The 15,446-nt window shown below is 51.8% G+C and overlaps 1 protein-coding gene across 8 annotated transcripts in view; it reads right to left on the bottom strand.

Moving 5' to 3' along the window:
• The window catches only part of SYNJ2 (synaptojanin 2), a 99,524-nt gene that overhangs the window by 43,311 nt on the left and 40,767 nt on the right, over positions 1–15,446 (bottom strand). For all 8 annotated transcript variants that reach the window (XM_064598292.1, XM_045865811.3, XM_045865813.3 and 5 more), the window contains 2 exons: positions 8,808–8,891; positions 2,041–2,102 (listed from right to left, as the gene is read on the bottom strand). In XM_064598292.1, coding sequence (XP_064454362.1) covers positions 2,041–2,102; positions 8,808–8,891 — 146 coding nt within the window. The remainder of the gene's footprint in view (positions 1–2,040; positions 2,103–8,807; positions 8,892–15,446) is intronic.

Here is a 15,446-nt window from a genome sequence, read left to right as displayed (position 1 = left end):
CTCTGGTGGCAAGTCTGAGTTGCCCAGCTGTTGGTCACTGAGCGAGCACCCGTGATTTGGGGGTGAAACGCAGGGAAGCCCACTGTGGCCACACCTAGGCCACAGTAACTGAACGACCTCGGGAACAGTACAGCACTGGACACAGGTGTTCCGTGTGTACCCAAACTACCCAGGGAAAGGGGTTTCGTGGGGGCAGTTGTGAGGGTAAGGGACTTACTCTGGACCAAACGTATCAAAGAAGGGGGAAACTCCTGAGAGCCCCCTGATGTGCCAGAGATGGGGCACTCCTCCAGGGGTCTGCAGCCCTGCCCCTCGGGACCCCCAGTGCCCCCTGCAGTGGGTCTGCTGGAGAATCATGTGCCCGAGCTCCTACACAGCACTGAAATGAGCATATCGGGGCAGCACCCAGCGTGAGGCTGGGCAGCTCCTCTCAGCTGCATCCCGGCTAGATCGCTTTAGGAAGTGAGCGTGCTGTGAGCCACATGTCCAGGCCCGTCAAAGGGCTTACGGTCTCGAAAGGGCTTCTGCGAGAAGAGAGGGCCTATCCTCGGGGGCACACACCACGCACTAACAGGATTTAAAAATATTTAAGTTGGTGTAAACATTTTTTTTTTTTATTTGAGAGAGAGAATGAGAGAGAGAGCAGGAGGGGGGGAGGGTCAGAGGGAGAAGCAGACTCCCTGCCGAGCAGGGAGCCCGATGCGGGACTCGATCCCGGGACTCCAGGATCATGACCTGGGCCAAAGGCAGTCGCTTAACCAACTGAGCCACCCAGGCGCCCCGGTGTAAACATTCTTAATATATATATATATTTTAAAAGCTCATCAACACAAGGCTTTGAAACAAGCCCAGCATGCATGTCCCTTCCCTTCTACTGTGGTCAGCTAGGGAGGAATCTCATTTTCAACTTCCTAAGGACATTTAATGCAGATCAGTGTCTCCAACAGCCATTGAGAAATGCACAGAACATGTTAACAGCATTCTGAAAACAGGCAAGAGCATCTTCATGTACACATACACCATGTGCTAATTCACGGCCACCGTCGGCCTGATATGCCAGTCTGCGGTAAACAAGAGGATGCGCACAGATTTAACATCCAAATCAAGCTTCAGGCAGAATGATTAATACCCTTGAAAAAAAAATCACTCTTGGAATTTTTACGACATTCACTAATTTTTAAGATTAGTATTTAGATTAAAAATGCAAATATTTTGGGGCGCCTGGGTGGCTCAGTCGTTAGGCGTCTGCCTTCGGCTCAGGTCATGATCCCAGGGTCCTGGGATCGAGCCCCGCATCGGGCTCCCTGCTCTGCCAGAAGCCTGCTTCTCCCTCTCCCACTCCCCCTGCTCGTGTTCCCTCTCTCGCTGTGTCTCTCTATGTCAAATAAATAGATAAAATCTAAAAAAAAAAAAAAAAAAGCAAATATTTTAAGAAGCCATTAACTATGTCAAATGTAAGTTACTGTTTAGTTGAGCGATAGCTATTCTTAAGAAAATTCCATAACAGGAAACGTGTAATGGTCTAGTCTGTGGTTCAGAAAATGAACTGTGTATCTGCCAAATGGTTTTCTAGAACGATAAATCAAAAACGAATAGTGAAATCTTTAGTAGTGGCAATTAGAAGTTGACAGTACTTTTATTTCTCACTTTATACCTTTCTATACTATGACTTTTTAAGTCTGGGAATATATCGCTTTTAAAGGAAAAACAAGCAGCCACAAATATCCTATAATTTAGGTTATCCCTTGTTAACTCGGACGAAGGGATAAAGCTTCATTAAAGAACGAACTGGTAAGATAAAATCATTGCCAAGGGTTACCTCAGTATTAATGAACTTTCAGGAAAACCTGAGAGCCACTAAAAATCCCGTTTTGTACACTCCCCTCTTGCCCAAAGAACCAAAGTAAAAGGCAGATGCAGGTCCAGGGTTTGGGGCTCTCCCCTCCTGCTGTCCCCTGCGCTTCTGTCTGGTGGGGGCGGGGGGGGGGGGGGAGATTCTCAAAAGGATGACAGGCTTAGGATGGTGCCAAACAATCCTACCTGTCGAAAGCAGGAGCGTTGGCTTCTAGGCCTCTGTTGAGTCTCAGATGATGAGAGCCAACCTAAAGCAAAGAGAAGTAACACTAGTGATTCTTCCTGCTCCGTGAACCCAGGAAGTGATGGTCTTCCCCATCCCCCTCGCTGCCAGCCAGGCTACACGTGGCAGCCTCTGGCCCCTTCTGTGGCCCATGCACAGGTCTGGAAGGCCGGCCTTGAACTCAGGTCCTGAAGCCCGAGTCTGGCTCTGCTGCAGCCCATCCCAACTGCCGCATGGACCCCATGCTGGCTGGAATTCTTCCAAAGGCAGAAGAGAAACTTCAGGGTCAGCCGATGAGACCCATGTCAGATCTGCAAACTTTTCCACACTGCAGAGGTGAACCTAAGCCAACCAGGGAGAGAGAAACCACTTCTCAGCCTCCTCTGCAAGTCTGGGGACCTTGGCCACCCTAAAATCTGAGTTATAACTACCTGTAAACTAAGATGCCTTATGATTTAGAATTACCTATTTAACATCAAAAGTTTAAAAAACAAACTTAAAATTATGTATTGTTATTGGGGCCAGCTTGAAAAAGCTCTCCCTGGACAAATCTGGGACAGTGTGAGCACTGAACTACAAAGGACAGTAATGGATTATAATCTGACGACTGAAATAGGAATTCATAAATCTCTACAGATGAGAGCTGGCTGACTGGGTGGATGAGTGGACAGATGAACGGACAGGGAGGTGGGCAGGTGGATGGGGGGAAGGGAGGGCTCTTCCTTATAGTAGAACACCAATCGATAAATGTGGATACAGTGGTGGAAAAATCACCATTTTACAACCATTATAGAAAAGAATGGTTCAGGGCGCCTGGGTGGCTCAGTTGGTTGAGCGACTGCCTTCGGCTCAGGTCATGATCCTGGAGTCCCGGGATCGAGTCCCGCGTCAGGCTCCCTGCTCGGCAGGGAGTCTGTTTCTCCCTCTGACCCTCCCCTGTCTCATGTGCTCTCTCTCATTCTCTCTCTCTCAAATAAATAAATCTTTAAAAAAAAAAAAAGAAAAGAAAAGAATGGTTCAGCAAAAATCACCTGTTGATCATAAATGTTCAGGGAGAGTCTGATGGGAATAGGATACTAGCATGGTCTGAGTCTCTCGTAGATGCTTATTAGTTGAAAAGGAAGACACAGTAACTTATATATATAGGAAAGAAACTGAGTAGCACCGTGCCTGAGTGATGGAAATTCACATCACTCATGAGGGGGCACATGGACACCGTGGGACACGGATGGGACACTCTGACAAGGATGTGGTGGTGTCAGAGATCCACACCATGAACCCAATCATAATAAAACGCCTGGAAACCCCCACGAGGCACCTTCGATTTAAAGAAAAAGACCTGCATTCTCCAAAAATGTCAGTGTCCAAGAGACAGAAGGCAGAGGAACTGATCCAGATCAAAGGAGACTAGGGACGTGACAGTGACACGCAGGGCAGGATCATGTCCCAATCCCTGACCAAAGGGGGAAAGGTGCCATGACGGACAGTATGGGGACAACTGATAAATCCTGAATGTGGACTGCAGGTCAGTTTAGAGCATCATGTCATACCTGCTGACGGTGTACCCATCCTGTGCTGATCAAGAGAACACATCTACCTTCAGGAAAAACGTCCTGACGTATTAAGTAAGGAGACGTGATGTAAGCAACCCGCTCTCCAGGGATTCAGAAAATAGCGGATCACACGTGTGTGGGCAGCAAGGGGTTCACATCAAGTGAATCTGGGGACAGGATGCATGGGAGTTCTCCCTACTGTTCCTGCAACTTTTCTGTAGGTCTGGAATTATTTTAAGATAGAACGTTTCTTGAAGTGTATTGTTCGGCTTTGCTGGTTATGGAGCATTACAAATGTGGTGTCATTAGGCTTGTCCGCACCATCGGGGGCCCCTGTTGAGTGTGGACCGAGCGTTATTTCCAAGTTTTCCTGCCATAGGTCACACATCTGTCCCTCTTCATACCTGAGGAAAGAGCCACTCTAGACAACGGGCTTCTCAGCAACAGATTTAGAAATCACTGGGATTAGGTGTGTCCGTCTAAATGATTCTATAAATAAAGTCCCAAGTCCCTTTTGATCCTAAGAAATCTTGGGAGTCCTTAGGAGAGGCTCCACCAATCACTTCCACTTTGCTGTTGTGTTTATTCTGCGCTCCTTTCCCCAAAGGCATTAATACTTGGCTGAGGGAATGCGAGACTTCATTCCCAAAACCTGCACAGCCCGAGTTCTGAGAAGACTGCTCTCTCCGGCACTCCGAGGCCAGTCAGCTCCTGTCTTCGGAACTCACAAGGCAGGCACCGGCAGAAAGCAGGCCCACGTTCCTCTGAGCCACCATCCTCGAGATCCCAGAGGGCTGAAGCCCAAGAGAAGGGGCTGCTTGCTGCACGGTCAGCCTGTCCATCAGGACGAGAAATCTCCCCTGGGTAAGCTGCGGCTGTTTTCAGAATCCTTCCCAGGGGAAGGCAGTAAGGGGAGAGTAGAAAAACAATGGTCCAGGGCTCAGAAGCCTGGTGTTTAGTGACAAGTTCCGTTACTGGACATGTCTGCCTCTCCTCGAATCACAACCCAAAGTTTCTTCTTCTATACCCAGTGCAGCCAAGTCGGGGTGCCCCCCCTTTAGCAGCTCCTGGAGTAAAACATAAACTCCTTAGTGTCTCCATCCGGCCCCTGCCTGCCCTTCTGGTCTGATGTCTGGCCATGGCCCCCACGCCTTGGGCCGTGAGCAGCAAGCCTTGCAACCCCCTGGACACGCTGAGGACCACTGGGCCGCCACACCCGCACGTGTGGTCGCCTCTGCAGGCTGCCTTCCTTGCCTGGGCGATGCGGCCCCATCCCTACCGAGTCGGTTCAGACACTCACCCCCTCAGCTGGCCGAGCTGACCCTCTCCACAGCTGCCTCAGGGATCTTGGCCTCCTCTTTCATGGGCTCTACTCACACCAGCCTGTCATGACCTCCTCCCGAAGGCCAGGGCTATGACGTAAAGTGCCCCCACGTACCCACAGATGCTCAGTGAGTGTCTCTGGGATGAACGAATGGCTTGCTCTGAGGGCGGGGCGATGGGACACCAGGAGCCTCGTCCTTGGGCCTCATCTTGATAGAGAGACACGTGGACACTGTCCCCACCTCACGGGCGAGGCTCTCATTCCACTCTCTGGGTGCAAAGAGCCATGCTCTCCCAATGCAACCTGTGTTCTTGTCTCCTAGATGGTATAACTTACGTTAAAAATATTAACAGCTACCACTTGTGTGCCCTCCGGGTTCTGGAAACTGCACTGAATTCTACTATCCGCCGTGACACAACCTCTCCATAACCCCGTGAGGTCGATTGTCAACCCCACTTACAGAAGAGTAAACTAAGGCTGGGCAAAGATAGGAACTTCTCAGGTTTTTTGGTTTTTTGTTTTTGATAAGAACCTTGCTCTGAGATAAAAACTTGTCGAAAGAATAGCGTCCCTAAGCCAGGGAACCAGAACTTGAACTGGAACCAGGGCCTATCACGGCAAAGTTTATGCTCTGAATCACAGCAGAAGCTGCCTCAATCGTGGTTCTCTGGGCGACGGCTGCCGGGAAACACAGGAGCTCGCTCGGGCCAACACACAAGACCCGGGGCCCGCAGCGCGTGTGCGACTCTCTCCCGGATTCGGTTCGTTTACATTAGAAGGATCTTTCCCTCACCCCAACGTCTTATTTTTGAAACTGTTGCACTACAAGGCATCCCACATCCTTTTGGGGACCAAAAAAAGTACAACCACACAAAGGAGCACATACAGTGCCATGTACCCAAGAGCCTAGTGAACAGGGCGTGACAGGGAGGAGGCGAGTGTGGGCAAGGTGGGAACAGCAGAGGGGACTAATCTGCATCCTCCTCCAACTGCTGACGTCCTAGGAAGCTTCCAAACAGAGACCTAACTCACCTTGGCAAGCCCCGTCTGTATATGCATGTTACAGGGGAGGAAGATTCTAAAGTGACAGGGGAGCAAAATCTTCAACGGACTAAGAGTATAGAAAAAATATACTCTCTCACTAACCATGCCAGGACAGCAATTAGCTTTAAGTGTGGCTATTTATAAACTGCAAAGCTGTTTACATGGTAAAGAGGAAATTGTGAAAGGTACACGGTGGCTCGAAATGGTGTCAGGATCCAGGAGTTTGTAAGGAAGGCACCACTGGGGTGAAAACGTGCTGACAAATCATCATCCTGAGTCCCCTCTGCCCGTCCCCACCCCTGTGCCCTATCCCTGGGAGAGTGCATCGGTCTCCAGGGAGAGCCCCCAGAGGGTGCAACCCTGCAACTTAAAATGCAAGTTGTCTGCCCAAAAATCTTTGCATTTTTCATCTAACCTAAGAAGGAGGGGAGAAAAACAACCAGAATCCATCCTTGGGCTTGCCACTGATAATTCAGAGAGGAGGGTGACTGCAGACCATCACTGAACCTGGTCGCCCTGAAGATGACCTAATCTCTCTTCGATGGTGGATGGTTTGAGGATAAACACGGGTATCAGACCCAAAGGTTAGCAAATCCTTTGCAAGATTAATGAACACTAGAGCCTTTGGAAACTTATTTTGAAGAAACCACGGAGGCTCTGGGGCAGCACAAGTGTTATGAATCTAAAAGGCACCACAGCTGCCAAAAGCGAGCCCCCGCCCCGCCCCCCCGCCCCCTGAGCTCCACTGAGGCTGCCCATGTCGGGTTGAGGGACAGCTGTTCCATGTCAGGGTCAGGCTGCGTCAAGTGGGTCAAACTGGGGACCAAAATTAAAGAAGGGAATGACAGACCAGTTTTGCTTTGTTTTGGGAAGAGGGAGACCAGAACATGAAGAGTCCTAGAAATGGGATGGAAGATGCCAAGAGCTGGAAAGCTCGGACAAGACACAATGGAGAGAGGGAGAAGCTTCTTGAAAGTCTGGGGAATCAGACTCACTCGGATGCATCCCCCGAAACGCCCTGCAGATGGACAGCCTGTAAGGCAGGGAGGAGCCCGCTGATAACATCGGCCATCCCAAATCCTGATCTCAGGGTCGGCGTCGGAGGTCAGAAGGACCCAGAACTGGACACAGGGGCGAAGGGGATGAATTTCACAGGCTCCTTCCCGAATTCCAAGACTATCACGACCATCCCCAATTTCTGGATTTCTTAAAGTCTCCACGTGCAACCTAACACTGTCTCCTGCTTCCTTTTTATCTCCTACTCACTTGATGTTTGCTTTTTATTCTTCTAAATACAGAGCTCCAGAAGCTCCAAATCGAAAGAAAATCAAGTTTCAAAAACCCTTTTTGGAATGTCCTGAAGGGGGGATCTATAGAGAGAAAGTAGACTGACTGTTGCTTCGGCCTCAGCGAGAGCTGGGAGGGCATGGCAAGGGGTGACGGCCAGCAGGGACAGGGTTCTTAGCGGTGATGAGTCCTCTAAAATTAGACCACGGTGATTGGCTCCATGACACTATAAACCACTAAAGCACTAAAAACCACTGAACTGTATGCTTTAAATGGGTGGCGTTTATGGTATATAAATTAGATCACAATACAGCCATTAAAAAAAACTATTTTGGGATGAGCTCCAGAATCATCTCTGTCCTAATCATCCTCAGGAGTGTCTGTCTATGCCGCCACGCAATGCCACCAGCCAGCCTCACACATCTTAGCTGTTCCTTTCTGATGGGAAGACTGAAGGCTAAAAAGGCTTCTCCCTCCACCAGAAGTCAGATCCCACAGGAGACCCTCACGCCTCCACCTCCCTCCAAGAACGGACATGGTTCCTTATCAAGGCTGTCAACGGCACGACAGCCACATGGACAAAATGCCTTCTGCTGCCACGGGGTCAAGTCAAGGGCTGGGGAGAGACCCAGTGGTGGCAAACAGCCCCCAAGAACCTGGCAGATGGCCCTGAGCCTCTTAAGGCATTCTGACAACCCAACCACCAACACACAGCGTCCTTGGTAAGAGGAGCCGGAACCACAGAGGCCTGGGCAGGGAGGTCTTCTGGGCACACAGGCGATCGCTTGGGCCAGAGGGCAAGATCTGGGGTCGACGCTGAGGAACCTCAGACCCACTCGGCCCATGACCCTCTGGAGAAGGAACTCGCGAACGAAGCAGTGCACAGTTCCGCGGATGACAAACGTGTCCTTGGAACGTGGTGCCACGCCCTGAACTCTTCCCAGGAGACAGAACGCCAAATACCTCTGGCACGGACCAGAGCCCTGTTTCAGACTGCAAGGTGTATTTTTAGAAATCACGGGAAAGTTCCGTGCCATTCTCACGTGTCCCCACAGCAGGTACCTCCCTCCGGCCATCGGACCTGCTGCACGGCCACTAGGGCCTGAAAACCTTTCAAAGGATGGTCTCAGCTCTCAAAAAACATCTTTGGCTGTGTTCTCCATACACTGAACTTGGGGGCTAACAAAGTAATTCCACTCAATTACGTTATGTGGCTTGCTTATCAGCAAAGACCTCCCTTCCCACGTCACCCGCATTAACAGCAAGCTCAGGGTCAGAAAATTACATACGATGTATACACTTCTGTATATAAACACCACACACCCACGCGCGCGCGCGCAAACACCCACATGTGCATACACACACACACACACACACACACAGGTGTGCAGACTTCGGCAGCTCAGCTCAATCCAACGGACCTGAGGAACGAGCCTAGAAACTGAAGGAAATACGGTTAAAAGAAACAAACCACAGTTGTTCAGAAGAGAGAGGCAGGTGACTTACTTTTTTCATTACCTACCTGAAGCCCGGGCTGCTCCCAAAACAGTGGAACGGAGCCTCTGATCTGGACAAAAGACGACACTCCATCATCCATGTAAATCGTCTGCACCACAAGGAAACATAAAGGGAAAGTATTCCTCAATGCAACTGAATGTCCTGGGGCCGGGTAATGGGATCCGGCCTCCTGAGACCCGACACCAGCCCGAATGAAGGGCAGACAGCGGACTTCTGTGCCCTCGGCTCCCCTGGCCAGCCTGGCCTCGCTGTTCCCTGATCCAAGGCCAGCCCCGTGTGCTCACGGGCATGCTGATGGCTGACTAGCCTCCAAGGAGTCTGGAGTGGGCACAGGGCCTCCTGGGGAGAGCCGCAGCTGCCCGGGACTAAACACAGCCTGACCCAGCTCCCTGGAAAGCCCAGCAATGCCTCCCCGTTCCCCACAGTAGGAACAAAAGCAAATGTGCTCTGGAATTTAACTAAGACTTTCCTTAGAGCCCTCTATTTTCAGCTTGTCAACTAGCTAAGTAGCAGAGAGCAATTGCAAAGGGATGGATGAAACAAACAAGCTTTGGCCAAAAGACCCGGGTGGATCACACGAGTTACTGACACTGCACTTGACAACACAGGTCAAGACTTGACTTGAACTTGCAGTTGCTTCTGGCCCTATGCCACTGTGTTCTTAAACCCATCACTAAGTCAACATACATCGCACAGCCTCCACAGGCTTCCAGTGGGGAGCGCCTGCCTAGAAGCAGAGGATACTCACTCGCTAAAGAACAGACCTCCTCCCCCACCACACACACCGTTGCTTCGGGGTGTACCAGCTCATCTACCTGCAGCCCCCGCCGACACTGTATGCAAGGGAGTGTTACAGGGACGAGAAGTGCGGTCCTGAGCATCACGAGGGGAGGCTGCGGCGACTATCAGATGCACTGCCCTTTATCTGAGTAATTCTACCCTGGCCTGGCAGGGCCAGCCTGGGCTATGCTGCTGATCCTTTCCATTTCTTACCAGCCTGCTCCCTTACAGGGTAGCTTTCTGTGTGGCCAGATCACGCTCAGATCACACATGCATTAGTAATTCTGCAGCGGCAGAGGACCTGAGCATCAGACGCGCAGCTCCCTGGGACAACAGGAATTATGGGAGCCTGGCAGCTACAGAGTTGAGTTGAACTCCTTTTTCCAAAGGGAAAAGCACTGGGTTAAGAACTTGTCTGTTTCCAGATATGCACTACCAGCAAATTTGCTATGTCCTATTATTCTACTAAAAACAAAACAAAACAAAGCAACATAAAAACCAAAAGCCAAAACCAGGAGCACCTGGATGGCTCAGTCCATTAAGCCTTCAGCTCGGGTCATTATCCCTGGGTCCTGGGATCAAGACCCACACTGGGCTCCCTGCTCAGCGGGTAGTGTGCTTCCCCCTCTGCCTCTGCCCCTCCACCCAGCTCGTGCTCATTCTCTCTCTCTCTCATAAATAAAATCTTAAAACAAACGACCAAAACCAGAAGAAAGTAGCAGATCGCTTAAACTAATGTAGGCACATTGACTACAGGGAGATGAACAGCTTACAGGTCCAGATTAGTGAGAAAGAAACCAATTTAGCCAACATTTCTCTATAAGGATAGCCCTTAACAGTGCCAGGACCTCATTTAAGCTATGGAACTATTACCCTTCACTTTAACACGTGCTAAATGAACTACTTCTAGCATCAGACCACACTCCTCTTGAGACGGAACTTGCACAGGCAGAACGGGCTTCAGAAAATACCCCCCAGGAGGCCCGACACTCCAGACCCCACCCCTGGGACAGGAAGAAAAGATGCCTCTGATTTCTCCACTCCTCCCTCCCACATGAAGATATTCCAGTTCTGCGTCCCATTCATCATCAGGACCACCTTCTTTGTTGCCAAGGTGATAAGACAAAGCCAGCAGTGGATTTGTGGTGCTTTCCTTCCTGAGCTAAAGAACAGAGGTTTTAATACTTCTGGCAGACTCGATGCCTCGCCTTCCAGAAGTGGTTTTCACAGAGGGCATCGGGATCCTGGGGGGGGGAGGGGAGAGGAGGGTGGAGCAGGGAAGCGGGTCAGCTCATGGGCTCTGGGACAGCACCTTCTACCTGCCAGCTCCCATGTGCCCTGCAGGGTGACCCTGGGCACGTTCTTTAACCACTTTGGGCCTCAGTTTCCCTCTCTTGGTGAAGTTACTGTTACCTGGTCACAGGGAGGAGTAAGTGAGTAATGAGGGAAGGTGATCCCAGTGCAGGGCAGTGGTTCACTGCTCTTGAGAGCAGGAGAGCACTGCCCAGGAGTGTGGATGAGGCCCCTGCAAAGGACTGACAGAGTGGGCAGGGGTCAGAGCTCTAGGGGGGCAGGGCTTAGGCTGTGGGGAGAGGGACTGTAGGGACACACAAGGGGTGGGAGGGAGACCACCATGGCTGAGCGGTGGTGAGCCCAAGCTGGGCCTGGGACACCCTGGCCTTGGCAACCTAGTGGCCCCTTTCACGGAGTGGTGGGAGCAGAAACCCAAGGACCCTAAAAAGAAAGAGATAATGCAGGGAGACTCGCAAGCCAGCAGATACTCTTTTATCTGAAAGGCTTTTGCTCAACTTCCATTTCCAGGTGAGGTGTTTGCAAACCAGTGTTCTTCAAGTCTGCTGCATTCCTGGGAAGACACGCAGACATCCTCGCCTTCCCGGATTGATCAGTGGCCTTATCTTCAATAGCCAAATACTTTTCCTCTTCTTTTTTTTTCTTTTGGTAGACCAAAGGGACTTTCTGGGGTTTGTTTTTCTGCATGGTGAGTCACGGCTGCAGAGCAGTCCTACCAGGTATGACTCACAGCAGAGCCGAAAGGACTCCAGGCTTCTTCCCAGGAAGACGGAGATGAGGTCCATACCTGCACACATGCGTGCACCACACACACACACAGAACACCCCCCACGAACACGCACTCACACAGCACACACCTGTGTGCACACACACACGAACCCTCCCCCCGAACATGCACACTTACACACTACACAGGCATGTGCACAAACACGCGCACACACACACGGCCTGCCTTGGAGGAGAAAGCTTGTTCATTCCCCTTCGGAAAAATGTTAAAGCAAGGCAGAGTGGGTGGTGCTGAAAACATCTCCCTCTTCTGGCTCCCTGAACATTTAATTTAGGAAGGACCCCGCCTCAGGGGACCCACCTGCTCTCTGTCTAGTCCCACCATTTGCAAAGGAGCACAGCACAACAATTCGTCAGCCACCTTCAAGCATTTAGTGAAGGACTCCCACTCCCACATGGCCACAGGCTGGGGTCTGAAGAACCTCACTTCTGTAGCAGGGGCCTGAGATCCATGGGCAACTGCCCAGAGGAGCCAAGCAGACCCAGCTGAGACCCCTTCCTGCTGCAGCCCAGCACCCACTTTCCTCCAAGATGCTGCCTGCCACTCTCTGGTGAGGAGCCCACGTTCCAAAGCCTGCCCTTCTTCCAAGGTCAGGTCACAAAGCAGGCAACACCATGCTACCAGAACGAACCAACCCCACTCTGCCCACGGCATCACTTTGATTCGAGGGCCTCAGGAAGCAATGCACACTCTGCCGTCACCCTGAGCAAAGCCACCAAGACTGCAGGCAGGTGCACGCTACCCCATAGCACCATCCTTTCCCAGGCCGGACAGTCTCGGTTCCACAAACGCCAGGGAGCGGGCCATGCGGGCTCCCGGGGGTGACTCCTCTAGGCCCCCATCACATCCCCGCAGCCCCCGATGGGCCAACTTCAACAGGGTTTCAGCAGGTTTCCCGGACGGTTACTGGGTGGCTCCCCCTCCCAAGCTTCCCCCGAGCGCACAGATGCCCGCAGGCTGCGCATCCTCCCCGGGCGCTCGTACCCAGCAGCCCCCTCACCAGCAGGTGGCGGAGGGAGGAAGGAGAGATGTGCTTGGCAGGGACACTGCTTACATGTATACTCCACTTAGGAAAAGGTTTTTGTTAAAAACAAACAACTCAGATCAACCTAAGCCCTTCTATTGCTACCAAGTGCTGTCAACAAAACCATTCCACGACTACAGAGACAGAGAAGAGGGCTGTCTTGGACAAGTGGGAGCAACACGAGATTCTCGTCTCTCGGGGAGCAGCTTCTTTCCTTCAGCCCTGGCCGCTCCTCCTGCCTCTGAAAACATTTCAGGAAAGGGGATGACGCGCCTATGGCAGACGCCACCTCTTCGGGAAGTGGCTGACCCCCCGTCCGGGCTGCGCTGGCTCCCAGGGCACGGTCAGGGTGTCCCTCGGCCGCATGCTTTCCTCGGAAGCGCACGCCTTCACTCCTGCCCCCCCCACGGCGGCCCCACGTGGTGCTGTGTGTGTCCCTGAGCACCGACGGGGGGCGGGGGGGGGCACTCCCAGGACGGTGAAGGTGCCTGTCCTGTTCCTGCTGCCTCCCTGCCTGGGCAGGCTCACAACCACACTCAGCTGGGGGGCTCAGAGTCCGCCCCCCTGTTGCCAACGAGGACACACCTGGAGTCGGCTCTGGAACTAACTCCCTGCACCTGGGGGTGGCCTTCTCCGCCACTCCCACCCCCGGCTCCACACCACGGTGGTCACACTGTCTGAGGGCTCTCGGAAGGCATGAATCATCCTGGGAGAGCATGTGGTCTGTTGGGAGTAGCCCCACAGAGAACTGCTTTGGGGGCAAGGCCACCATGACCCCCTTGCCCCGTTACACGTCTGGTAAAAACAAAATCACCACGGGCCCAAGGAGCCATGCTGGTCCTGGATGAGGGCCACATTCACCGCCCATCTCTGGGGGAACAGCAGATGGGGGTGTCTGGCTGCCTGTCCGCTTGTCTGATGCTTCTAGAGCAAGGTTGGGCTGAGGGTTTCATCAAGACCTCTGTCTGATCCCGAGTCCAGAAGAGGAAAAGGGAGAGAAAGCATGAACTAGGAAGACCGCAAAGGCTGCGTGAACCAGGAAATCCCTCCCCGATCCTGAGAAGGGAGGCAGGTGGAGGCCATTTAAATAGCATGGGGCTGCAGGCTCCAGGAGCCAGAGGGCAGGCGGGTGGTGTCTCTGAGGCCTTGCTGGGCCGGCCACAAGGAAACAAGGTCCCTGTCTCTGAGCCCGAGCAGTTGGGCACATGGGACAAATGCCAGTCACCAGGCCCACATAGATGAAATAACCAGAGCAAAGTCCCCAGCCCTAGTCTGTAGAAAAAGGAGAAAAGCAAGCACAGTATCAAGATTTTTCAAAAAGCTAAATGTACTGCATTTAAAGCACTGTCCCTTAACACTGAATTATGTCTCTATGGGTTCAACTGTGTCCCCCAAAAAGATATGTTGAAATCCTAATCCCCAGCACCTCGGAATATGACCTTATTTGGAGATGCGGTTAAGATGGGACACACTGGACAGGGTGGGTCTCCTCGTTAAAGGGGAGAGGGCACCACATGGAGGTGAGGCAGAGATGAATGAGAGGGCTGCCACAGGGGGGCCCCCAGAGCTGGAAGAGGCAGGAAGGATCCTCCTCTAGGTGCTTCAGAGGGAGCATGGTCCTGCCAACACCCAGAGTTCGGACCTTTGGCCTCCAGAACGTGAGACAATAAATAATAGTTGTTTTAAGCCCTGTCTGCGGCACTTTGTTCAGATTTGCAGTGTTAAAATGCCCATCTCTCAGGAACAACAGTGATAGGGAGGGCAGGTGCTTTTCCAATGACTTACTTGATAAGGATACAATAGAGGAGACCCCAATTTTTAAAAAATATGGTTGAAACTCACAACTCTGGGAAGCACCAAAGAAGAAGAGTAAATAAGGGACTATCTACCCAAAAGCTGGATGGAGAGCAAGGCAGGGGCCACGCTCCAGTGCCGCGGATGAAAACCTCTTCCATCTGCTTCAGTTACCAGGTTCAGGGGGCATGGGCATTTTTGATTTGTACAAATACGCTTAGCACCTCTGGCCCCCAGTTCCTGGCACAGCGCTCAGCCCCTGGCAGGCGATAAACAATAACGATCTGTTGGATGCACTGATTCAAAGGCTCATCACAGAAGGATAAGCATCAGGGTGGGATGTGGTAATGCAGGCGGGGCCATGCAAACGAAAGGAAGTACTTTCCATCACACGGACATGAGCAAGAAAAGAGAAAATGTCCTCCATCTTGGGGCCACATTTTCTCTGACATTTTTAGCCAGATATTATTTATATCCAGGAGAGCAGACAGAATGAACAGCCGTCATAGGCAAGATGCGGCTCATCGGAAAGCTCCCGTTCCAAAGTCGTCCTCCTCAGCATCTGACTCCAAGAGGACCTCCTCACCTTAAGCCCAAGCAGGGGGCAGCTCGCACACAGAAAGCAGGTGCTCAGATCTGCGCTGAGTTAAACTGGCTCACGTGCTGGTAGAAAACACCTCTCACGGCTGCAAGAAGGAGGGGATGCAAAGCCACATCAAGGCTAATAAACAGGCTGTTTGCTGTTTATGCCACCCACAGCTGCGCGGCCCCTGTGCCTTTCACGGGGCTTGCCTTTCTTACAATTTATTCCACCTGTCAGTCTACAAGGTGGCCTTAGCCTACAGATTTGCAACCTACAGAGAAAAAAAACCAATGTAAGACAGCATCTCTGGGAATGAGTCAGGGGGGAAAAAATCAATGAGAGATTAAGCAGATGGTTATATTCA

Source organism: Mirounga angustirostris, unplaced genomic scaffold, assembly GCF_029215605.1.
Source record: "Mirounga angustirostris isolate CCGP_5_RB_7025 unplaced genomic scaffold, mMirAng1.0.hap1 SCAF_8, whole genome shotgun sequence".
NCBI classification, from domain to species: domain Eukaryota; kingdom Metazoa; phylum Chordata; class Mammalia; order Carnivora; family Phocidae; genus Mirounga; species Mirounga angustirostris.
Note: the sequence above shows the minus strand (reverse complement) of the source record. Positions and strands in the feature narration are given on the sequence as shown.